This window comes from Taudactylus pleione, unplaced genomic scaffold (genome assembly GCF_031769625.1).
Source record: "Taudactylus pleione unplaced genomic scaffold, aTauple2 ptg000027l, whole genome shotgun sequence".
NCBI lineage: Eukaryota > Metazoa > Chordata > Amphibia > Anura > Myobatrachidae > Taudactylus > Taudactylus pleione.
In genome coordinates this window covers 1,925,309-1,953,123 of record NW_028284429.1, presented here as the reverse complement: position 1 = coordinate 1,953,123, position 27,815 = coordinate 1,925,309, and the positions used below count along the sequence as shown (strand labels likewise).

General features: G+C 44.4%; 1 protein-coding gene across 3 annotated transcripts in view; it reads right to left on the bottom strand.

The window, feature by feature from the left end:
* The window catches only part of HPS5 (HPS5 biogenesis of lysosomal organelles complex 2 subunit 2), an 89,952-nt gene extending 62,509 nt beyond the window's left edge, over positions 1-27,443 (bottom strand). Inside the window, exons 1-5 of one of the 3 annotated variants that reach the window (XM_088451791.1) lie at positions 26,977-27,443; positions 19,601-19,743; positions 12,849-12,959; positions 10,416-10,480; positions 9,643-9,835 (exon numbers count right to left, since the gene is read on the bottom strand). In XM_088451791.1, the coding sequence (XP_088307917.1) occupies positions 9,643-9,835; positions 10,416-10,480; positions 12,849-12,959; positions 19,601-19,702 (471 nt within the window). In that variant the 5' untranslated portion in view covers positions 19,703-19,743; positions 26,977-27,443. Of the gene's footprint in view, positions 1-9,642; positions 9,836-10,415; positions 10,481-12,848; positions 12,960-19,600; positions 19,744-20,610; positions 21,021-26,924 lie in introns of those variants that run through there. The other 2 variants (XM_088451790.1, XM_088451792.1) reach the window with 2 other exon arrangements.
* Positions 27,444-27,815: the final 372 nt, after the last annotated feature.

The window sequence follows — 27,815 nt, the reverse complement described above, 5'->3', positions numbered from 1 at the left end:
TAGACAGTACATACAGTAACAGCATAGCTCCGCACTCACACAGGAAGAGCGCTATAGTCTTTATATACAGTAACAGCATAGCTCCACACTCACACAGGAAGCACAATATAGTCTGTATATACAGTAACAGCATAGCTCCGCACTCACACAGGAAGCGTGCTATAGTCAGTATATACAATAACGGCATAGCTCCGCACTCACACAGGAAGAGTGCTATAGTCAGTATATACAGTAACAGTATAGCTCCACACTCACACAGGAAGAGCGCTATAGTCAGTATATACAGTAACAGCATAGCTCCGCACTCACACAGGAAGCACACTATAGTCTGTATATACAGTAACAGCATAGCTCCACACTCACACAGGAAGAGCGCTATAGTCTGTATATACAGTAACAGCATAGCTCCGCACTCACACAGGAAGAGCACTATAGTCTGTATATACAGTAACAGCATAGCTCCACACTCACACAGGAAGAGTGCTATAGTCAGTATATACAGTAACAGCATAGCTTCGCACTCACACAGGAAGAGCGCTATAGTCAGTATATACAGTAACAGCATAGCTCCACACTCACACAGGAATAGCGCTATAGTCAGTATATACAATAACAGAATAGCTCCGCACTCACACAGGAAGCGTACTATAGGCCCTCATTCAGAGCCGCTCGTTAGCGGTAGTACGCTCGTTCCGAGCGATGTTTGCACATCTGCGCATGCGTACGGTTTTTAGTACGCATGCGCGAACCAGTCAGTGCGGCCAAAAATCGTTTGTACGCTATATAGCGAATGCCTGCTATTTTGAGTGACAGAATGAGGCGTATGTGGGTGGTAACAGGGGAAGGTGCTTGAAAATGGGGAGTGGAGATCCGAACGCAGGCGTGCTTAAAGGTCAAAACGGGCGTATTATGGGTGTGCATAATTAATACAGCAGCGTCATTGATCACGTCACTGGGTTATTTTATAGCCAGACCTGCTCGCAAATTTGTGGTAGCAAACACCAACCACAAGAATAGCGAGCAGTTCATACGCTGGTCGATGTACTCGATTAATCTAATAAATAGCGGACATGACGTATGGTGCGAGCGGCCAGGGGGCGTTATTAACAAATAAACGAGCGTATGTTTTGCTCGCTCGTTCAGACTTAGAAGTGTGAACAGACTGCAATTTGCGAACGGATCATTTGAATAGCCACCCCTTGTTTTTGAACGAACGACCGCAAATAGCGAACGGCTCTGAATGAGGGCCATAGTCAGTATATACAATAACAGCATAGCTCCGCACTCACACAGGAAGCGCGCTATAATCTGTATATACAGTAACAGCATAGCTCCACACTCACACAGGAAGCGTGCTATAGTCAGTATATACAGTAACAGCATAGCTTCGCACTCACACAGGAAGAGTGCTATAGTCAGTATATACAGTAACAGCATAGCTCCACACTCACACAGGAAGAGCGCTATAGTCAGTATATACAATAACAGAATAGCTCCGCACTCACACAGGAAGCGTACTATAGTCAGTATATACAATAACAGCATAGCTCCACACTCACACAGGAAGCGCGCTATAGTCTGTATATACAGTAACAGCATAGCTCCACACTCACACAGGAAGTGCGCTATAGTCTGTATATACAGTAACAGCATAGCTCCGCACTCACACAGGAAGAGCACTATAGTCTGTATATACAGTAACAGCATAGCTCCGCACTCACACAGGAAGCACGCTAGTCAGTATATACAGTAACAGCATAGCTCCGCACTCACACAGGAAGCGCGCTATAGTCCATTTATACAGTATAGTCACACAGGATGCGTGCTATAGTCACACAGGAAGCGTGCTATAGTCCATTTATACAGTATAGTCACACAGGATGCGTGCTATAGTCACACAGGAAGCGTGCTATAGTCCATTTATACAGTATAGTCACACAGGATGCGTGCTATAGTCCATGTATACAGTATAGTCACACAGGATGCGTGCTATAGTCCATTTATACAGTATAGTCACACAGGAAGCGTGCTATAGTCCATTTATACAGTATAGTCACACAGGAAGCGTGCTATAGTCCATTTATACAGTATAGTCACACAGGATGCGTGCTATAGTCCATTTATACAGTATAGTCACACAGGAAGCGTGCTATAGTCCATTCATACAGTATATTCACACAAGAAGCGTGCTATAGTCTGTATATACAGTATACTCATACAGGAAGCGTGCTATAGTTCATTTATACAGCATAGTCACACAGGAAGCGTGCTATAGTCCATTTATACAGTATAGTCACACAGGAAGCGTGCTATAGTCCATTTATACAGTATATTCACACAGGAAGCGTGCTATAGTCCATTTATACAGTATAGTCACACAGGATGTGTGCTATAGTCACACAGGAAGCGTGCTATAGTCCATTTATACAGCATAGTCACACAGGAAGCGTGCTATAGTCTGTATATACAGTATACTCATACAGGAAGCGTGCTATAGTCCATTTATACAGTATAGTCACACAGGAAGCGTGCTATAGTCCATTTATACAGTATAGTCACACAGGAAGCGTGCTATAGTCCATTTATACAGTATAGTCACACAGGATGCGTGCTATAGTCCATTTATACAGTATAGTCACACAAGAAGCGTGCTATAGTCTGTATATAGAGTATACTCATACAGGAAGCGTGCTATAGTCCATTTATACAGTATAGTCACACAGGAAGCGTGCTATAGTCTGTATATACAGTACACTCACACAGGAAGCGTGCTATAGTCCATTTATACAGTATAGTCACACAGGATGCGTGCTATAGTCCATTTATACAGTATAGTCACACAGGAAGCGTGCTATAGTCCATTTATACAGTATAGTCACACAGGAAGCGTGCTATAGTCTGTATATACAGTATACTCACACAGGAAGCGTGCTATAGTCTGTATATACAGTATACTCACACAGGAAGCGTGCTATAGTCTGTATATACTGTATACTCACACAGGAAGCGTGCTACAGTCTATATATACAGTATACTCACATAGAAAGAGTGCTATAGTCTGTATAAATAGTAACAGCGTAGCACCGCACTCACACAGGAAGCACGCTATAGTCTGTATATACAGTAACAGCATAGCTCCGCACTCACACAGGAAGCACGCTATAGTCTGTATATACAGTAACAGCATAGCTCCACACTCACACAGGAAGCACGTTATAGTCTGTATATACAGTAACAGCATAGCTCCGCACTCACACAGGAAGTGCGTTATAGTCTGTATATACAGTAACAGTATAGCTCCACACTCACACAGGAAGCACGCTATAATCTGTATATACAGTAACAGTATAGCTCCACACTCACACAGGAAGTGCGTTATAGTCTGTATATACAGTAACAGTATAGCTCCACACTCACACAGGAAGCACGCTATAGTCTGTATATACAGTAACAGCATAGCTCCACACTCACACAGGAAGTGCGCTATAGTCTGTATATACAGTAACAGCATAGCTCCGCACTCACACAGGAAGTGCGCTACAGTCTGTATATACAGTACAGCATAGCTCCGCACTCACACAGGAAGTGCGCTATAGTCTGTATATACAGTAACAGCATAGCTCCACACTCACACAGGAAGCACGCTATAATCTGTATATACAGTAACAGCATAGCTCCGCACTCACACAGGAAGCACACTATAGTCTGTATATACAGTAACAGCATAGCTCCGCACTCACACAGGAAGAGCGCTATAGTCAGTATATACAGTAACAGCATAGCTCAGCAATCACACAGGAAGCACGCTATAGTCAGGATATACAGTAACAGCATAGCTCCGCACTCACACAGGAAGAGCGCTATAGTCAGTATATACAATAACAGCATAGCTCCACACTCACACAGGAAGCGTGCTATAATCTGTATATACAGTAACAGCATAGCTCCGCACTCACACAGGAAGAGCGCTATAGTCAGTATATACAGTAACAGCATAGCTCAGCACTCACACAGGAAGCACGCTATAATCAGTATATACAGTAACAGCATAGCTCCACACTCACACAGGAAGCGTGCTATAGTCTGTATATACAGTAACAGCATAGCTCCACACTCACACAGGAAGAGCGCTATAGTCAGTATATACAGTAACAGCATAGCTCAGCACTCACACAGGAAGCACGCTATAATCAGTATATACAGTAACAGCATAGCTCCACACTCACACAGGAAGCGTGCTATAGTCTGTATATACAGTAACAGCATAGCTCCACACTCACACAGGAAGAGCGCTATAGTCAGTATATACAATAACAGCATAGCTCCACACTCACACAGGAAGCGCGCTATAGTCTGTATATACAGTAACAGCATAGCTCCGCACTCACACAGGAAGCACAATATAGTCAGTATATACAGTAACAGCATAGCTCCGCACTCACACAGGAAGCACAATATAGTCAGTATATACAGTAACAGCATAGCTCCGCACTCACACAGGAAGCACAATATAGTCAGTATATACAGTAACAGCATAGCTCCGCACTCACACAGGAAGCACGCTATAGTCTGTATATACAGTAACAGCATAGCTCCACACTCACACAGGAAGCGCGCTATAGTCTGTATATACAGTAACAGCATAGCTCCACACTCACACAGGAAGAGCGCTATAGTCAGTATATACAGTAACAGCATAGCTCCACACTCACACAGGAAGCACACTATAGTCAGTATATACAGTAACAGCATAGCTCCGCACTCACACAGGAAGCGCGCTATAGTCTGTATATACAGTAACAGCATAGCTCCACACTCACACAGGAAGAGCGCTATAGTCAGTATATACAGTAACAGCATAGCTCCGCACTCACACAGGAAGAGCGCTATAGTCAGTATATACAATAACAGCATAGCTCCGCACTCACACAGGAAGCACACTATAGTCAGTATATACAGTAACAGCATAGCTCCACACTCACACAGGAAGCGCGCTATAGTCTGTATATACAGTAACAGTATAGCGCCACACTCACACAGGAAGCGCGCTATAGTCTGTATATACAGTAACAGTATAGCGCCACACTCACACAGGAAGCGCGCTATAGTCTGTATATACAGTAACAGCATAGCTCCGCACTCACACAGGAAGAGCGCTATAGTCTGTATATACAGTAACAGCATAGCTCCACACTCACACAGGAAGCACAATATAGTCTGTATATACAGTAACAGCGTAGCTCCACACTCACACAGGAAGCACAATATAGTCAGTATATACAATAACAGCATAGCTCCGCACTCACACAGGAAGAGCGCTATAGTCAGTATATACAATAACAGCATAGCTCCGCACTCACACAGGAAGCACGCTATAGTCTGTATATACAGTAACAGCATAGCTCCACACTCACACAGGAAGAGCGTTATAGTCAGTATATACAGTAACAGCATAGCTCCACACTCACACAGGAAGAGCACTATAGTCAGTATATACAGTAACAGTATAGCGCCACACTCACACAGGAAGCGCGCTATAGTCAGTATATACAGTAACAGCATAGCTCCACACTCACACAGGAAGCACACTATAGTCAGTATATACAATAACAGCATAGCTCAGCACTCACACAGGAAGAGCGCTATAGTCAGTATATACAGTAACAGCATAGCTCCACACTCACACAGGAAGCGCACTATAGTCAGTATATACAATAACAGCATAGCTCCACACTCGCACAGGAAGAGCGCTATAGTCAGTATATACAGTAACAGCATAGCTCCGCACTCACACAGGAAGAGCGCTATAGTCAGTATATACAGTAACAGTATAGCGCCACACTCACACAGGAAGCGCGCTATAGTCAGTATATACAGTAACAGCATAGCTCCACACTCACACAGGAAGCGCGCTATAGTCAGTATATACAGTAACAGTATAGCGCCACACTCACACAGGAAGCGCGCTATAGTCAGTATATACAGTAACAGCATAGCGCCACACTCACACAGGAAGCGCGCTATAGTCTGTATATACAGTAACAGCATAGCTCCACACTCACACAGGAAGCGTGCTATAGTCAGTATATACAGTAACAGCATAGCTCCACACTCACACAGGAAGCGCGCTATAGTCAGTATATACAGTAACAGCATAGCTCCACACTCACACAGGAATCGCGCTATAGTCTGTATATACAGTAACAGCATAGCTCCGCACTCACACAGGAAGAGCGCTATAGTCAGTATATACAGTAACAGCATAGCTCCGCACTCACACAGGAAGAGCGCTATAGTCAGTATATACAGTAACAGTATAGCTGCACACTCACACAGGAAGAGCGCTATAGTCAGTATATACAGTAACAGTATAGCTGCACACTCACACAGGAAGAGCGCTATAGTCAGTAATTACAATAACAGCATAGCTCCGCACTCACACAGGAAGAGCGCTATAGTCAGTATATACAGTAACAGCATAGCTCTGCACTCACACAGGAAGCACACTATAGTCTGTATATACAGTAACAGCATAGCTCCACACTCACACAGGAAGCACAATATAGTCAGTATATACAATAACAGCATAGCTCCGTACTCACACAGGAAGCGCACTATAGACAGTACATACAGTAACAGCATAGCTCCGCACTCACACAGGAAGAGCGCTATAGTCTTTATATACAGTAACAGCATAGCTCCACACTCACACAGGAAGCACGTTATAGTCTGTATATACAGTAACAGCATAGCTCCGCACTCACACAGGAAGTGCGTTATAGTCTGTATATACAGTAACAGTATAGCTCCACACTCACACAGGAAGCACGCTATAATCTGTATATACAGTAACAGTATAGCTCCACACTCACACAGGAAGTGCGTTATAGTCTGTATATACAGTAACAGTATAGCTCCACACTCACACAGGAAGTGCGTTATAGTCTGTATATACAGTAACAGCATAGCTCCACACTCACACAGGAAGTGCGCTATAGTCTGTATATACAGTAACAGCATAGCTCCGCACTCACACAGGAAGTGCGCTACAGTCTGTATATACAGTACAGCATAGCTCCGCACTCACACAGGAAGTGCGCTATAGTCTGTATATACAGTAACAGCATAGCTCTGCACTCACACAGGAAGAGCGCTATAGTCAGTATATACAATAACAGCATAGCTCCACACTCACACAGGAAGCGTGCTATAATCTGTATATACAGTAACAGCATAGCTCCGCACTCACACAGGAAGCACACTATAGTCTGTATATACAGTAACAGCATAGCTCCGCACTCACACAGGAAGAGCGCTATAGTCAGTATATACAGTAACAGCATAGCTCAGCAATCACACAGGAAGCACGCTATAGTCAGGATATACAGTAACAGCATAGCTCCGCACTCACACAGGAAGAGCGCTATAGTCAGTATATACAATAACAGCATAGCTCCACACTCACACAGGAAGCGTGCTATAATCTGTATATACAGTAACAGCATAGCTCCGCACTCACACAGGAAGAGCGCTATAGTCAGTATATACAGTAACAGCATAGCTCAGCACTCACACAGGAAGCACGCTATAATCAGTATATACAGTAACAGCATAGCTCCACACTCACACAGGAAGCGTGCTATAGTCTGTATATACAGTAACAGCATAGCTCCACACTCACACAGGAAGAGCGCTATAGTCAGTATATACAGTAACAGCATAGCTCAGCACTCACACAGGAAGCACGCTATAATCAGTATATACAGTAACAGCATAGCTCCACACTCACACAGGAAGCGTGCTATAGTCTGTATATACAGTAACAGCATAGCTCCACACTCACACAGGAAGAGCGCTATAGTCAGTATATACAATAACAGCATAGCTCCACACTCACACAGGAAGCGCGCTATAGTCTGTATATACAGTAACAGCATAGCTCCGCACTCACACAGGAAGCACAATATAGTCAGTATATACAGTAACAGCATAGCTCCGCACTCACACAGGAAGCACAATATAGTCTGTATATACAGTAACAGCATAGCTCCGCACTCACACAGGAAGCACAATATAGTCAGTATATACAGTAACAGCATAGCTCCGCACTCACACAGGAAGCACGCTATAGTCTGTATATACAGTAACAGCATAGCTCCACACTCACACAGGAAGCGCGCTATAGTCTGTATATACAGTAACAGCATAGCTCCACACTCACACAGGAAGAGCGCTATAGTCAGTATATACAGTAACAGCATAGCTCCACACTCACACAGGAAGCACACTATAGTCAGTATATACAGTAACAGCATAGCTCCGCACTCACACAGGAAGCGCGCTATAGTCTGTATATACAGTAACAGCATAGCTCCACACTCACACAGGAAGAGCGCTATAGTCAGTATATACAGTAACAGCATAGCTCCGCACTCACACAGGAAGAGCGCTATAGTCAGTATATACAATAACAGCATAGCTCCGCACTCACACAGGAAGCACACTATAGTCAGTATATACAGTAACAGCATAGCTCCACACTCACACAGGAAGCGCGCTATAGTCTGTATATACAGTAACAGTATAGCGCCACACTCACACAGGAAGCGCGCTATAGTCTGTATATACAGTAACAGTATAGCGCCACACTCACACAGGAAGCGCGCTATAGTCTGTATATACAGTAACAGCATAGCTCCGCACTCACACAGGAAGCACGCTATAGTCTGTATATACAGTAACAGCATAGCTCCGCACTCACACAGGAAGAGCGCTATAGTCTGTATATACAGTAACAGCATAGCTCCACACTCACACAGGAAGAGCGCTATAGTCAGTATATACAGTAACAGCATAGCTCCACACTCACACAGGAAGCACACTATAGTCAGTATATACAGTAACAGCATAGCTCCGCACTCACACAGGAAGCGCGCTATAGTCTGTATATACAGTAACAGCATAGCTCCACACTCACACAGGAAGAGCGCTATAGTCAGTATATACAGTAACAGCATAGCTCCGCACTCACACAGGAAGAGCGCTATAGTCAGTATATACAGTAACAGTATAGCGCCACACTCACACAGGAAGCGCGCTATAGTCAGTATATACAGTAACAGCATAGCTCCACACTCACACAGGAAGCGCGCTATAGTCAGTATATACAGTAACAGTATAGCGCCACACTCACACAGGAAGCGCGCTATAGTCAGTATATACAGTAACAGCATAGCGCCACACTCACACAGGAAGCGCGCTATAGTCTGTATATACAGTAACAGCATAGCTCCACACTCACACAGGAAGCGTGCTATAGTCAGTATATACAGTAACAGCATAGCTCCACACTCACACAGGAAGCGCGCTATAGTCAGTATATACAGTAACAGCATAGCTCCACACTCACACAGGAATCGCGCTATAGTCTGTATATACAGTAACAGCATAGCTCCGCACTCACACAGGAAGAGCGCTATAGTCAGTATATACAGTAACAGCATAGCTCCACACTCACACAGGAATCGTGCTATAGGTCAGTATATACAATAACAGCATAGCTCCGCAATGGGCACGCTACTTGGATGGAATATATCAGTATGTACATCCAGAATATTAAGCCTATTCAGGCCCCCTCATTACCTTTCCTTGCTTAGAAGAGTTTAATTTGATCGCAGACACTTTGCCCATGTGGTCGCCGACAAAGACCCGTAGTGCAGCAGTGTCCCAGCAGAGGGCGCTCACCCTCCGACCCTTGTGCTCGGAAGAGACGTAGATCCGTTCAGGTTTCCCACGACGCTCCTGGTTTAATTCCCAGACCACCACGATTCCATGACTGCAAAAAGGTCACCTTGTTAGCAAACAGCGGGACAGTCCGACAAATGGGACTCTGCCACTGTACGTAGTTATCTGGGTAAGGTGACGGCAAAATAGGAGTCTTAGAGAAATAAACTACCATCATCTGCTGCCCACACCCCTCTACAGACCCTCTGGGTTCACAGGACCATAGGGACACCTTGTACAAGGGCCTCTATCAGTGGGTTAAGCTCTGTCCTGATGGACTGCATGTAAAAAGTTATTTCCGCTTAACTGGAGTTTAATCTGCGTACAGTCCATAGGGAGGTGTGCCGAGAGGGGGTACTAAGCCGGGGCACGTACAGACTGTCTGCCATGCAAATTACATTTCCCAGAAATCCCTTCTGAATAGGAAACGCCTGTTTAAATTATCCATAGGGAGCATTTATAATAATCCCTTATCTCAGAGAGGCTGTGATTTTAGTCATATAAATTTCATATCAGAGCACTTTGTAGAAAGATACGTTAGTTTCCCTAGAAAATGTGGAAATTACTTTACCATATAAATATAGATTTATTTTTACATTTTTCCCCATGGGCGAGTGTTCCAGATCTATTACCTCGTTGCTACAGCCACAAAATCGTCATCGTGGGGGCAGCAGGCGACTCTGCAGATTGCACCTTCCTGAGGCCACAACAAAAGACACGGTGTGATAATACACAATATAACGGCACAGAGACACAATTATACCCAGGGAAGCGTCATTGCGGGGTGGAAATACACAATATAACGGCACAGAGACACAATTATACCCAGGGGAAGCGTCATTGCGGGGTGGAAATACACAATATAACGGCACAGAGACACAATTATACCCAGGGGAAGCGTCATTGCGGGGTGGAAATACACAATATAACGGCACAGAGACACAATTATACCCAGGGGAAGCGTCATTGCGGGGTGGAAATACACAATATAACGGCACAGAGACACAATTATACCCAGGGGAAGCGTCATTGCGGGGTGGAAATACACAATATAACGGCACAGAGACACAATTATACCCAGGGGAAGCGTCATTGCGGGGTGGAAATACACAATATAACGGCACAGAGACACAATTATACCCAGGGAAGCGTCATTGCGGGGTGGAAATACACAATATAACGGCACAGAGACACAATTATACCCAGGGGAAGCGTCATTGCGGGGTGGAAATACACAATATAACGGCACAGAGACACAATTATACCCAGGGAAGCGTCATTGCGGGGTGGAAATACACAATATAACGGCACAGAGACACAATTATACCCAGGGGAAGCGTCATTGCGGGGTGGAAATACACAATATAACGGCACAGAGACACAATTATACCCAGGGAAGCGTCATTGCGGGGTGGAAATACACAATATAACGGCACAGAGACACAATTATACCCAGGGGAAGCGTCATTGCGGGGTGGAAATACACAATATAACGGCACAGAGACACAATTATACCCAGGGGAAGCATCATTGCGGGGTGGAAATACACAATATAACGGCACAGAGACACAATTATACCCAGGGGAAGCGTCATTGCGGGGTGGAAATACACAATATAACGGCACAGAGACACAATTATACCCAGGGGAAGCGTCATTGCGGGGTGGAAATACACAATATAACGGCACAGAGACACAATTATACCCAGGGGAAGCGTCATTGCGGGGTGGAAATACACAATATAACGGCACAGAGATACAATTATACCCAGGGGAAGCGTCATTGCGGGGTGGAAATACACAATATAACGGCACAGAGACACAATTATACCCAGGGGAAGCGTCATTGCGGGGTGGAAATACACAATATAACGGCACAGAGACACAATTATACCCAGGGGAAGCGTCATTGCGGGGTGGAAATACACAATATAACGGCACAGAGACACAATTATACCCAGGGGAAGCGTCATTGCGGGGTGGAAATACACAATATAACGGCACAGAGACACAATTATACCCAGGGGAAGCGTCATTGCGGGGTGGAAATACACAATATAACGGCACAGAGACACAATTATACCCAGGGGAAGCGTCATTGCGGGGTGGAAATACACAATATAACGGCACAGAGACACAATTATACCCAGGGGAAGCGTCATTGCGGGGTGGAAATAGGAGGAGATTAGAATGACAGAAATATAGGCCTTGATTCTGAGTTGGGAATAAAAAGAGAAAGTAGCTGTGTACCGGGACAAACCATTCTATAATACAAGGGGGCAAATATATATTATATATGCATGCAGGGTAAATACTGGCTGCTGGTGCATGTAGCTCACACATGTCGGGCAGCATTATTCTTACACTGTAGATGTCAGTTTGTACACACCCCTCCCAAATCTACCCCTCTCTGCTCATCTTACATCTGCCCCACCTGCAGCCCAGCCTGGTGTTACCCATGTGCACAGTTACTGACGGTTTCTGGTTTTATTCCAGACTCAAAATCGGGCCCAGAGAAAGCTGCTGTGTACCCAGCTCCCGGCACTCTTGGTCGGGTGAGGATTAGGAGATAGACAGCAAAAAGGTCGACAATGTCTAAATAGACGCTATGGGGGTGTATTTACTTAAGTGAGAGTTTTCAGAAGTGGAGATGTAATAGCAACCAATCAGATTCTACTGATCATTTAACTAGCACCTTCTAGACGATAATAACTAGAATCTGATTAGTTGCTATGGGCAACATCTGCATTTCTAAAATCTCTCACTTTAGTAAATATACCCCCAGAAGTTAGACAGTCAATAGGTCGACTGGGACAAAAGGTCAACACTAAATGGTCGCCACAATTTTTTTTTTCTAGCCCTAATCTTCACCCTAACCCTCAATTCTGGTACCTTACCCTAACAAAAAAAAAAAAAAAATGTCGACCATTTGACCCTGTCGACCTTCATGCATGTCGACCTTTAGTGTATCGACCTTTTGTCACAGTCAACCTATTGGAAGTCTAACATCTGGTGTCTATCTAGACACTGTCGACCTTTTTACGGTCTTTCTATAGTCTGGTTTACCTTGTGGGTGAGGAAGAGCCGGTGCTTCCAGCAATCTCTCTGAATGAGGTTCAGGCCTCCTCCTGAGCTCCCCAAAGCCAGCCATCTGCGGGACACCCCCAGACATGTACACTGCAACCAAAGACAATGTTAAGAGAAATAGAAATATTCTGCGCTTGTGAATGTTTTTTTAAGCAGCTCAGTAAAAATAGGTATTGAAATGATATGTGAAATACGAGCGCTAATGAAAATTAATAGCTAATATGTAAATTATTGTATAGTGACTGGTATGCTGTTAAAATTGCGTGTTTCACGTCATCATACTCCTATGATACTGATATCTGTATGTACTAAAAAAAACAAACGGAAACACTTAGGATATATGTAACAATAATATGGTAATAATATTAAATGTGTGATTGTTAGCTATTATGTAAGCTGTATCCTATAATGAATCAGTGGTATGTATGCTTACGTATGGGGTGGGAGCATTTGATAATACTAATATTCGGAACACAAGGACAGTTAAAACAAAGCCACAATTGCTTAATTAAAATGTTTATATGGCGGCAATCAGCCGGGTACGGACTGACGGACTCTCCTAGCACATATCTCACAAGAGCTATAAACATTTTAATTAAGCAATTTTTTTTGTTTTTTTAGTACATACAGATATCAGTATCATAGGAGTATGATGACGTGAAACACGCAATTTTAACAGCATACCAGTCACTATACAATAATTTACATATTAGCTATTAATTTTCATTAGCGCTCGTATTTGACATATCAATTTCAAAGACAATGTTAGTATCGCTTTCTGCGTGTAACTCATATTCTACAGTTGATGAGATGGTTTGAAAACTGATGTTTTTTCCTTCCTTATGGCTATAGTACAGCACTTATAAGTACAGGTTTAACAACTCTGCTCACAGGCACAGAAAGGGATTATTGTGTCCTGGTCCTAAGTAAAGATAGCGTCTGTTATGGGTGAACAAAATGGCTGCCGAGGAGCCATACTTGCGTTTGCTTTTTATGTATACGTCAGCATTTAGAAGCGAATAAACAGAAATTAGTTGTACCAGCGAGGGAATGTGTCCCTTGGCCCACATTCCCACCATAGATTTGTATAATCCAGCACTGCGTGCCTTTTGTTTGCAGGAGTAGAGATATATATACAATTGTAACATTAGATGCACTGAATGTTGCTAGTCACATATTCTCATACACAGAGAACAATAAACCTTTTACACATTGTAGGCCAGAGAAATCTAGAATCCAATGGTAAATTCCATCACTGATCATATATTAGGCAATACTGCCCCCTATTGATATTAAAGTAGGGTACCAACACATGGACCATTCTTAGGGAGATCATATTATTTTTGCCATGCTCACTACAATCTCTAGCCCGTTGGTGGGAACAGGGGTCCCTAGATTATTTGTTAGTGTCCTGTGGGGGGAGCATTAGTGCAGAGCGTGTCTCCTTCCTGACATCTCTAGTCTCATAGCGAGAGGACAGCGCCCAGACTGTGATTTGCTGTAACACCTGCCGCATCCAGAGAAGAGTATAGAAGCTTTACTGCAGCTAAGTGTCTATGGGCACTGTTTATATCCATACTAATATTTTCAATATACAGCCATGGCCAAAGTTTTGAGAATGACACAAGTATTGGTTGTCACAAAGTTTGCTGCTTCAGTGTTGTTAGACCTTTTTGTCAGATGTTAATATGGTATACTGAAGTAACATTACAAGCATTTTCTAAGTGACAAAGGCTTTTATTGCTAATTACATTACCTTTATGCACAGAGGGTCGATGGTCCCACACTGCGCATGCCAGAGCCGGCTCCGGCATGCGCGAGACCCCGCCAGTGACGGGCGCTGTGTCGCTACGGGTCTCGCACCTAAACGGGGCGGCTGTCGATTGTGATTGACAGCTCGCCCCGTTTTGGAGGTGGGCAGGGGGGGGTGCCTGGCCAAACAGAGGCATTCTTGAAGGAACGCCTGCCATTTGGGGGTGGCCTCAGTAGAGAGCTTCCAGCTCAATTAGATCCGGAAGCTCACCGGGCTTGCGATGGATGAGACCCTACCACAAGGGTCTCGTCGCAAGCCCGATGGTCGCGACCATCACCTGGACGCTTGTAAAAGCTATGGGTGGTCACCAGCTCAAAAAAAAAAAAATGCCGCCCTGATTCAGAGCAAGCGCTCTGAAAGAGCGTCCGGCTCTGAATCAGGGCCAGAGTCAATATTTGAGTGTTGACCCTTCTTTTTCAAGACCTCTGCAATTCGCCCTGGCATGTTGTCAATCAACTTCTGGGCCACATATTGACTGATGGCCGCCCATTCTTGCCTAATCAATGCTTGAAGTTTGTCAGAATTTGAGGGTTTCTGTTTGTCAACCCGCCTCTTTAGGATTGACCACAAAGTTCTCAATGGGATTAAGGTCTGTGGAGCCTCCTGGCCATGGACCCAAAATTTCAATATTTTGTTCCCCGAGCCAGTTAGTTATCACTTTTGCCTTATGGCAAGGTGCTCCATCATGCTGGAAAAGGCATTGTTCATCACCAAACTGTTCTTGGATGGTTGGGAGAAGTTGCTCTTGGAGGATGTTTTGGTACCATTCTTTATTCATGGCTGTGTTCTTAGGCAAAATTGTGAGTGAGCCCACTCCCTTGTCTGAGAAGCAACCCCACACATGAATGGTCTCAGGATGATTTACTGTTGGCATGACACAGGACTGATGGTAGCGCTCACCTTTCCTTCTCCGGACAAGCGTATTTCCAGATGCCCCAAACAATTTGAAAGGGGATTCATCAGAGAAAATAACTTTACCCCAGTCCTCAGCAGTCCAATCCCTGTACCTTTTGCAGACTATCAGTCTGTCCCTGATGTTTTTCCTGGAGAGAAGTGGCTTCTATGCTGCCCATCTTGCCACCAGGCCATCCTCCAAAAGTCTTCGCTTCACTGTACGTGGAGATGCACTCACACCTGCCTGCTGCCATTCCTGAGCAAGCTCTGCACTGGTGGTGCCCCAATCCCACAGCTGAATCAACTTTAAGAGACGGTCCTTGCGCTTGCTGAACGTTCTTGGGTGCCCTGAAGCCTTCTTCACAACTATTGAACCTCTCTTCTTGATGATCCAATAAATGGGTGATTTAGGTGCAATCTCACTAGCAGCAATGTCATTGCCTGTGAAGCCCTTTTTGAGCAAAGCAATGATGACTGCATATGTTTCCTTGCAGGCAACCATGGTTAACAGAGGAAGAACAATGATTTCAAGCACCACCGTCCTTTTAAAGCTTCCAGTCTGTTACTCTAACTCAATCAGCACGACAGAGTGATCTCCAGCCTTGTCCTCGTCAACACTCTCACCTGTGTTAACGAGAGAATCACTGACATGATGTCAGCTGGTCCTTTTGTGGCAGGGCTGAAATGCAGTGGAAATGTTGTTTTTTGGATTAAGTTCATTGTCATGGCAAAGAGAGACTTTGCAATTAATTGCAATTCATCTGATCACTCTCCATGACATTCTGGAGTATATGCAAATTGCCGTCATAAACTGAAGCGCAGACTTTCTGGCAACCAATACTTGTGTCATTCTCAAAACATTTGGACATGTCTGTATATAAATTTAGTGAGTTACTTGTATTCGTAAATACTTGTACTTATTTATATACATATACAGGGCCGTAACTATGGTAGTGCGACCCGTGCCATGGCACAGGGCACCGCAGGGCCGGGGGCGCTGTTTGGGCATGTCCAGTTTCCTGTTTATTATCACTTGTAGCTTCCTCTTATTTTATCCCCAGCATCTCCTGGCTATCTCTTCCCTGGCCCTTCCCCATGAGGTCACAGCCCTTTTTCGGGTGTGTTATCTGCCTACTTAAAAAAATAGGGGGGCGCCAATGCTCTTTTTGGCACAATGCACCAAAAAGTCTAGTTACGGCTCTGTACACACATACATATATATATATATATATATATATATATATATATATATATTGTTAGTTGATTTATACTCTGTTTTCAGTTATATTTCATAATATTCAGTGTGTTACTTATATTCATATAATCAGTTGTTTATAATCATTTACTTACAACTTTTGATCTTTTCATAATAAATCATCTTTAATTGGAATAACTGTTTAGAGTGGTTTCATTAACCTTTGTATCCAAAGAACTTGCATTCTACCGTTTACAGCGTCCAACTGCCTGTTCAGGACTGCTGTGACTTGTGATACGTCAAGTGAATATAGAGCATTGTGGGTCTGGCCCCTCTCCCTCTGCTACTCAGGCTACAGGCAACATCAGAAATGTAATGTTGCCCTTGGCAGGCCCAATTTACCTACCTGATGGGTGCAGTTGGATCGATTTAGATTTCATGTCACTATGAGGCAACAAACTGCAATCGTTAGCCAATTAGGTGAAAAAAAAAAAAAAGAAGGAGGTACATGAAGGTAAAAAGTAGCACAGAGACCAATAACGCAGGTGTGACATGAAGACCATGTTGGGTTCTAGTGTCTGAGCTGTTTAACATGTTACTTCAATGCTAAAAGCAACAACCCCATAACATGAGCAAGAATGGGGCGTGAAAGCCACAGAACGTGGCAATGGTAAAAGACTATAGGCCGTATTCAATTTGAAGCGAAAAACCGTTTTCGCGCATTTTTGGAGAAAACTTTTCGCCGATGACGTCATTTTTGCCTGTTTTGGTTTTACTTCGTATTCGATTTGAAAAACTTTCCGCCTAGGGGGAAAGTCAAATCAATGTAATAGGCGAAAAAGTTTTGCCTATGAATGGGAGGCCGAAAAAAGTGCAGAATTGGGGGAACCCCCGTGCAGCCTTCAGATCGCCCCCCAAAGGTAAACAGTGTCAAAAAATAAAATAAAAATATTTAAGGACACCGCAAGAAATCACTTTGAATTTGGGGGCGAAAAAAAAAAAAATGTTGGGTGACAAATATAAGAACTAGCGTACTTGACTCTGGGGGGGGTCCCCAAGTATGCCTCAGGTGTTTTTTCATTGCAGGTGCTTGTGGCAGGTGGATTTTTCATGATTTTTTCAACTTCACTTTAGCAACTTTTAAATATGCTGACCCCCATTTTCATGTACCCCAAATTTGCTGGGATAAGTTATTTTCGGTAAAATATACTCCTGAATACTATTCTTCACCATGTAGAGAAAAACGCTATTTAGCAGCTATTGAGCCAGTTTAAAAGCACCAAATACCTTCAGCAAGCCAAATCGGGGGGTACCATAGGGAACCCCCATGTCAGAGCATCTTTTGGGGGGTGACAGGCTGATTTCCCCAGATCTGACAGTACTTTCCGCCTATTCAAGTTTCACTGGGTCCCGTTTTTGAGTACTTCCATATTGAATACTGGGTAAAGCTGGCACGGCCGTGATACTTTTCCACCTACAAAAGACGAAAAGTCTGGGAGGCGAAAAAGTATCACGGATCCGCTCTACTTGAATACGGCTCTATGCCTCTGATGAAACGGCCCTCCTGATTGGCCGAGAAACGCGTCAGGGAATTGCACTACCAGGAAGTGCTGCTTGAGCCGTGGGACGCGAGACGCCGGGGATTCTTACACTGCAGCATAGCGGGACAGCCGCCCACCACAGCGTGTGCTCTGTTCTAATTCACTGGAAATCGAGCCGCTGTGTCCCAAAGGTGGTTCAAGCCTCTGCTGTTGACCGGGACGCCAGTGACAGCCGACAGATAAGGTGATAGTGAACCTTTTTTATACGGGAGATCTGCACCAAGTTGGGGATAGGTTTACTCCATGAAGGTTGTGCTAAAACGTTATCCACCATATATGAAGAGGTATTAGTTACTGTTTCTGAATCCCTTCAATTAAGCGCTTAAAGCAATCTGTTGCAAGTTGTACTGCGATTTGGACAACTACCGATACGCTTCTTGCTACTAACAATGGGACTGCTATATAGACTGACACATGCTTTATTGTGGTTTATAAGCACTGGACTACATAATTCATCATGCTTGCTGCTATCCATATTGCTTGCTGCAACTGACATGTAAACTACTACTGAAGACCAACTCATAGATGCTTAGTGCTGCTAATGACTTTACTGATTTTTTGCAACAATATTTAGGATTACTGATTTTTCTATGTAATGGTTTTCTCAGGCTGTCTCTATATCCGTATCACGACCCTTCATTGGGCATACTATTTGCATGTTAGAATTGAGCTTTGATGTTTTTATACTGGGAATACTATGCGAGTGATATTTAATTTAATACACCTATTCTCTGTGCACACAGATTCTTTAGGTTCCTGTCTACATCATTGTCTGTGAATATATTTTATGCCAATTTCTTCCTGGTTCATGGAATAATTTTTATAAGGTTATTATTAGAATTGTGATTGTGACTTGCTCCTGCGCCTCCTTCCTTTTTGTTTTTGTCAGCTGCAGTGCGCCTGTAGGATGTGCGGACAGTGTACACGCTGCATAATTATCTTTTTCAAAGCTCCGCACCGTTTAGCTTGTACTACATGGGGCAAAGGCAGAACTTATAATAGGGATTATCGATCCCTATGATAAATGTAAATCCCATACCACTGAGTTGTAGTGAGAGGCAGAAGATGAAAAGAAAACAGCACAGTATCCATACTCCAATTATACACCCGCCCTAAGGGTGACTCACGTTACATAGTGTCACTGCAGGTAGATGCATGGCTATCATCTGCAAAAGGAATTTATGTGAAATGAATGTTGAGCCGGAGTCTGTAAATGAATATAACAAACCTTCAGTCGGCTGGAATCCAAGCGAAGCAGCGACAGTAACGGGTCAAAGGTGTCAAACTCGGCCAAGACATGGCTGCAGGATTCTGGCAACACGGCACTCATGGAGGCAGCAGGCAGAGCTCTCTGTCATTAACTTACATCCCCTACAGAGAGACAGACAGAGGGATGGAAGAGAGACAGACAGAGGGAGAGATACGGAGGGGGAGAGGGAGAGATACGGAGGGGGGAGAGGGAGAGATACGGAGGGGGGAGAAACGCGTCAGGGAATTGGGGGATACGGAGGGGGGAGAGGGAGAGATACGAAGGGGGGAGAGGGGGGAGGGGGACGGAGGGGGAAGGGGGAGAGACACGGAGGGGGAGAGGGAGACACACACACAGGGGGAGAGACACACACACAGGGGGAGAAAGAGACAATAGTTTACTATACATTATTCTATAAATATTTATATTCCAAACATAATACATTTAAATATTTCTCCTTCATAAAGTGAGAAACCACTAAACATTTCTACCATACTACAATCAATTATATAAATTCAGCGTTGGATGAGTGGAATCTGTATATGGGGAGAGGTGCGGTCAGGAGGAAGTACAGGTGTCTGAAATACCCACAAACCAGGTATAGGTGCTTAAGGTGAAACAAACGACCCCTGGCTACACAAAGTGCTCCATCCAAAACTTTCCCTCTGTAGAGTATACGACGTAGAATTGATATATGTTGTACATTTGTCATTCGCCATTTAAATATAGGTTTTATAATTATCATACATTGGATACAGCATTTGGTCAGGCTGCCTTCCGGGCTGACGCTGTCCCATGTATTGTGTGAGACAATATGAGCACTGTACGGGGCAGGACGATTACTAGGACCAAGGAGATGCCAGTTATGGGTGATCCCACAGGCATGGCAGCCTGGAGACTGGTAAATGCAAATGGTGCTGGTCTGTCAGACAGATGTGGGCAGAGACCATCATTGAGCTCTTCTACTATTTGGGAGGGGTCTTAGTTACCTTGTGCTCGATTATCCCTTTTAAACCACAGAAGATCCTTTGTTGAACTGAAGATCCTGAGAGTCACAAGACGCACAGACCGATGTCCTCTTATACAATCTCCGCACATAATAATAGCTTAGTACATGGCTGCACCTCAGATACCCCTCTATTACACCCCCGGCCTGCTGCTAGCTCTGCACAGATTATCCCCACAGTTGGCACCAGACCCCTCGCAGCCCCGAACACTCTGCTATCTCCATATTCTCCCTTCTCTGGAGATGGATTTCCAGCACACGGACAGATCTAACGGTAGCAGCATCTCCCAGACTTATGTAACCAGAGCTGGCGCTTCCTGTCCTCTCTGCCCATTATTGATCCTATAACGGAGACGCGTCCTGTGAAGGTCATTAGTCCCAGCAATAGGCTGTCTCAGCTGATCTCTATCTGCACTGTATACAAATATATTATAAGTGACAGATTATACATAGCTAGCATATAAAAATGACAGTAACCGCATTACAATCGCGGCCTTTGCTGGCCAGAGGCTGACAAGTGAGTAAGAAAGTTCTATAGTGGTATAAATACTTTAATCGGCCACATTTCGCCCCCATGCAGGACCCCAACAAGTAATGGTGGGCCTGTGCTAGCATAGATTGCTCCATGGGGCGTTTTATTGATCACAAGTCACCGACATAGTGTCTGGGACTCCGACAAAATGGCAGCAACTGATTGACAACGAATAAATGATTTGCAGATGGGACAGCAGCAGACAAAGGAGCTTCTACCACTGTAAGGAGAGTCACTGTCATGGTGTATTATAGGTTTGTTCGAACGGCCATGGCACAGTGGTTAGCACTGCATTGGGGTCATGTGGTTGATTTCCACCAGGCCTCATCTGTGTGGAGTTTGTACACTTTAAATAACTTTGCTGCGGTTTCTTCCCATTCCTCCATTTTATTTAGCTTAACTGCCAAAATAAAGCCTAGTGTGTATGTGGTAGGGAATATAAGTTGTATGACTAAGTACTCACAGTAATGCGCTGAGTAATAGGTGTGCGCTATAAACAAAATAACACAAAGCTCAGACTAAACAGCCCCACACTGACAGAAAGCCGGCTCGCCCCAATGTCTGTGTGCACAGGCAGCCATGGCACTCCGCAGGCACGTGTGACGTTATCTAGTCCTGATTCACAGCAAGTGCTGGAAACCGTCTAAGCTCTCCTGCCCATTAGCTGGGGATCGGATATTGTAACGCCAGTCATGTGATTCCCTCTCCGCAGCCTGGCTGTGACCACACTGAGAATGGGGAAGTGTGCAGCTCCCTGACAGTGCCAGACACCTAATATGTTACACAGTACTAACACCTCACATGTTACACCATACTAACACCTCACATGTTACACCATACTAACACTTCACATTACACCTTACTAACACCTCACATTACACCTTACTAACACCTCACATGTTACACCATAATAACACCTCACATGTTACACCGTACTAACACCTCACATGTTACACCGTACTAACACCTCACATGTTACACCATAATAACACCTCACATGTTACACCGTACTAACACCTCACATGTTACACCGTACTAACACCTCACATGTTACACCATAATAACACCTCACATGTTACACCGTACTAACACCTCACATGTTACACCGTACTAACACCTCACATGTTACACCATAATAACACCTCACATTACACCTTACTAACACCTCACATGTTACACCATACTAACACCTCACATTACACCTTACTAACACTTCACATGTTACACCATACTAACACCTCACATGTTACACCGTACTAACACCTCACATGTTACACCGTACTAACACCTCACATGTTACACCATAATAACACCTCACATGTTACACCGTACTAACACCTCACATGTTACACCGTACTAACACCTCACATGTTACACCATAATAACACCTCACATGTTACACCATAATAACACCTCACATGTTACACCGTACTAACACCTCACATGTTACACCATAATAACACCTCACATGTTACACCGTACTAACACCTCACATGTTACACCGTACTCACAGGAGGCGTGTTACACCATACTGACACCTCACATGTTACACCATACTAACACCTCACATGTTACACCATACTAACACCTCACATGATACACCATACTAACACCTCACGTTACACCATACTAACACCTCACGTTACACCATACTGACACCTCACATGTTACACCATCCTCACAGGAGGCGTGTTACACCATACTGACACCTCACGTTACACCATACTGACACCTCACATGTTACACCGTACTCATAGGAGGCGTGTTACACCATACTAACACCTCACATGTTACACCATACTGACACCTCACATGTTACACCATACTAACACCTCACATGTTACACCATACTAACACCTCACATGTTACACCATACTAACACCTCACATGTTACACCATACTAACACTTCACATGTTACACCTCACATGTTACACCATACTAACACTTCACATGTTACACCGTACTCATAGGAGGCGCGTTACACCATACTAACACTTCACATGTTACACCATACTAACACCTCACATGTTACACCATACTAACACCTCACATGTTACACCATACTAACACCTCACATGTTACACCATACTAACACTTCACATGTTACACCATAATAACACCTCACATGTTACACCATACTAACACCTCACATGTTACACCATACTAACACTTCACATGTTACACCTCACATGTTACACCATACTAACACTTCACATGTTACACCATACTAACACTTCACATGTTACACCTTACTAACACTTCACATGTTACACCGTACTCACAGGAAGTGTGTTACACCATACTAACACTTCACATGTTACACCATACTAACACCTCACGTTACACCATACTAACACAGCACATGTTACACCATGCTAACACTTCACATGTTACACCATACTAACACTTCACATGTTACACCGTACTCACAGGAAGCGTGTTACACCATACTAACACTTCACATGTTACACCATACTAACACTTCACGTTACACCTTACTAACACTTCACGTTACACCGTAGTCACAGGAGGCATGTTACACCATACTAACACCTCACATGTTACACCATACTAACACTTCACATGTTACACCATACTAACACTTCACATGTTACACCATACTAACACCTCACATGTTACACCATACTAACACCTCACAAATTACACCATACTAACACCTCACATGTTACACCATACTAACACCTCACATGTTACACCATACTAACACTTCACATGTTACACCGTAGTCACAGGAGGCATGTTACACCATACTAACACCTCACGTTACACCATACTAACACTTCACGTTATACCATAATAACACTTCACATGTTACACCGTACTCACAGGAGACGTGTTACACCATACTAACACTTCACATGTTACACCATACTCACAGGAAGAATGTTACACTATACTAACACTTCACTGCAATACCAGCACCAGGCACAGCGATATAAACCAGCCGAATGAGAACACCTGCAATACTAGCACCAGGCACAGCGATATAAACCAGCCGAATGAGAACACCTGCAATACTAGCACCAGGCACAGCGATATAAACCAGCCGAATGAGAACACCTGCAATACTAGCACCAGGCACAGCGATATAAACCAGCCGAATGAGAACACCTGCAATACTAGCACCAGGCACAGCGATATAAACCAGCCGAATGAGAACACCTGCAATACCAGCACCAGGCACAGCGATATAAACCAGCCGAATGAGGACACCTGCAATACCAGCACCAGGCACAGCGATATAAACCAGCAGAATGAATGAGAACACCTGCAATACCAGCACCAGGCACAGACACAGTGATATGTAACCGGCTGCTTCGTCTCAGTGTTTGATAATCATCATCTTCTGCAAATATTGTCTTTCACAATTTGTACAATGTGTCTGATGAATCCCTGCACACAGCAATCAGCATACTGTAGGTACACACAGACACTAATGATACAGTACAGCCTGGAGAACACTGCAGTCAGCATACTGTAGGTACATACAGACACTAATGATACAGTACAGCCTGGAGAACACTGCACTCAGCATACTGTAGGCACACACAGACACTAATGATACAGTACAGCCTGGAGAACACTGCAGTCAGCATACTGTAGGTACACACAGACACTAATGATACAGTACAGCCTGGAGAACACTGCAGTCAGCATACTGTAGGTACACACAGACACTAATGATACAGTACAGCCTGGAGAACACTGCAGTCAGAATACTGTAGGTACACACAGACACTAATGATACAGTACAGCCTGGAGAACACTGCAGTCAGCATACTGTAGGCACACACACACACAGACACTAATGTAACAGTACAGCCTGGAGAACACTGCAGTCAGCATACAGTAGGTACACACAGACACTAATGATACAGTACAGCCTGGAGAACACTGCACTCAGCATACTGTAGGCACACACAGACACTAATGATACAGTACAGCCTGGAGAACACTGCAATCAGCATACTGTAGGCACACAAAGACACTAATGTAACAGTACAGCCTGGAGAACACTGCAGTCAGCATACAGTAGGTACACACAGACATTTGTACAGCCTGGAGAACACTGCAGTCAGAATACTGTAGGTACATACAGACACTAATGATACAGTACAGCCTGGAGAACACTGCAGTCAGCATACTGTAGGCACACACACACACAGACACTAATGTAACAGTACAGCCTGGAGAACACTGCAGTCAGCATACAGTAGGTACACACAGACACTAATGATACAGTACAGCCTGGAGAACACTGCAGTCAGCATACTGTAGGTACACACAGACACTAATGTAACAGTACAGCCTGGAGAACACTGCAGTCAGCATACTGTAGGCACACACAGACACTAATGATACAGTACAGCCTGGAGAACACTGCAGTCAGCATACTGTAGGCACACACAGACACTAATGATACAGTACAGCCTGGAGAACACTGCAGTCAGCATACTGTAGGCACACACAGACACTAATGATACAGTACAGCCTGGAGAACACTGCAGTCAGCATACTGTAGGCACACACAGACACTAATGATACAGTACAGCCTGGAGAACACTGCAGTCAGCATACTGTAGGCACACACAGACACTAATGATACAGTACAGCCTGGAGAACACTGCAGTCAGCATACTGTAGGCACACACAGACACTAATGATACAGTACAGCCTGGAGAACACAGCAATCAGCATACTGTAGGCACACACAGACACTAATGTAACAGTACAGCCTGGAGAACACTGCAGTCAGCATACAGTAGGTACACACAGACACTAATGTAACAGTACAGCCTGGAGAACACTGCAGTCAGCATATTGTAGGCACACACAGACACTAATGATACAGTACAGCCTGGAGAACACTGCAGTCAGCATACTGTAGGTACACACAGACACTAATGATACAGTACAGCCTGGAGAACACTGCAGTCAGAATACTGTAGGTACACACAGACATTTGTACAGCCTGGAGAACACTGCACTCAGCATACTGTAGGTACACACAGACACTAATGATACAGTACAGCCTGGAGAACACTGCAGTCAGCATACTGTAGGCACACACAGACACTAATGATACAGTACAGCCTGGAGAACACTGCAGTCAGCATACTGTAGGCACACACAGACACTAATGTAACAGTACAGCCTGGAGAACACTGCAGTCAGCATACTGTAGGTACATACAGACACTAATGTAACAGTACAGCCTGGAGAACACTGCAGTCAGAATACTGTAGGTACATACAGACACTTGTACAGCCTGGAGAACACTGCAGTCAGAATACTGTAGGTACACACAGACATTTGTACAGCCTGGAGAACACTGCACTCAGCATACTGTAGGCACACACAGACACTAATGATACAGTACAGCCTGGAGAACACTGCAGTCAGAATTCTGCAGGGACACACAGACACTAATGATACAGTACAGCCTGGAGAACACTGCACTCAGCATACTGTAGGCACACACAGACACTAATGATACAGTACAGCCTGGAGAACACTGCAGTCAGAATTCTGCAGGGACACACAGACACTAATGATACAGTACAGCCTGGAGAACACTGCAGTCAGCATACTGTAGGCACACACAGACACTAATGATACAGTACAGCCTGGAGAACACTGCAGTCAGCATACTGTAGGCACACACAGACACTAATGATACAGTACAGCCTGGAGAACACTGCACTCAGCATACATATAAGTTGCAGCACAGCCCAGTACTCACTGTCAGATCCTTCCTACAGGAACTACAAGTTGCAGCACAGCCCAGTACTCACTGTCAGATCCTTCCTACAGGAACTACAAGTTGCAGCACAGCCCGAGCTCACTGTCAGGTCCTTCCTACAGGAACTACAAGTTGCAGCACAGCCCGAGCTCACTGTCAGGTCCTTCCTACAGGAACTACAAGTTGCAGCACAGCCCGAGCTCACTGTCAGGTCCTTCCTACAGGAACTACAAGTTGCAGCACAGCCCGAGCTCACTGTCAGGTCCTTCCTACAGGAAGTACAAGTTGCAGCACAGCCCGAGCTCACTGTCAGGTCCTTCCTACAGGAACTACAAGTTGCAGCACAGCCCGAGCTCACTGTCAGGTCCTTCCTACAGGAAGTACAAGTTGCAGCACAGCCCGAGCTCACTGTCAGGTCCTTCCTACAGGAACTACAAGTTGCAGCACAGCCCGAGCTCACTGTCAGGTCCTTCCTGGAAATAGTCCTGTTACTCTGTGACACAATCACATCACATGTAACAGCACTTCGTGAAAGGGGCAGGAATGAAAGAGACTTTCTCATTGGCTCTCAGAAAAGCTGCTTTTCTGTAAGGGGGAGAGTGATTGGCTCAGTGCATGGAGGGAGAGTCAGAGTGCTGAGAAGTCTCCCTGGTGTATCACATGTCTCTCATTACAGGGGTCTCATTATGTCATTATGGGTCTCTCATCTGCAGTCTGTCTGTGTGAGACACCCATAATAAGGGGAGGGGGAGACTCAGGTCTGACTACACTGGAATAACAGCCTCCTGATTACTAGCTATATAATCCTCTAATAGGCAAAGTTACACATTACAGTCATAACAGGACACATATGGTAACAAGGGGCCTGATTTAGAGCTACACACTATGGCC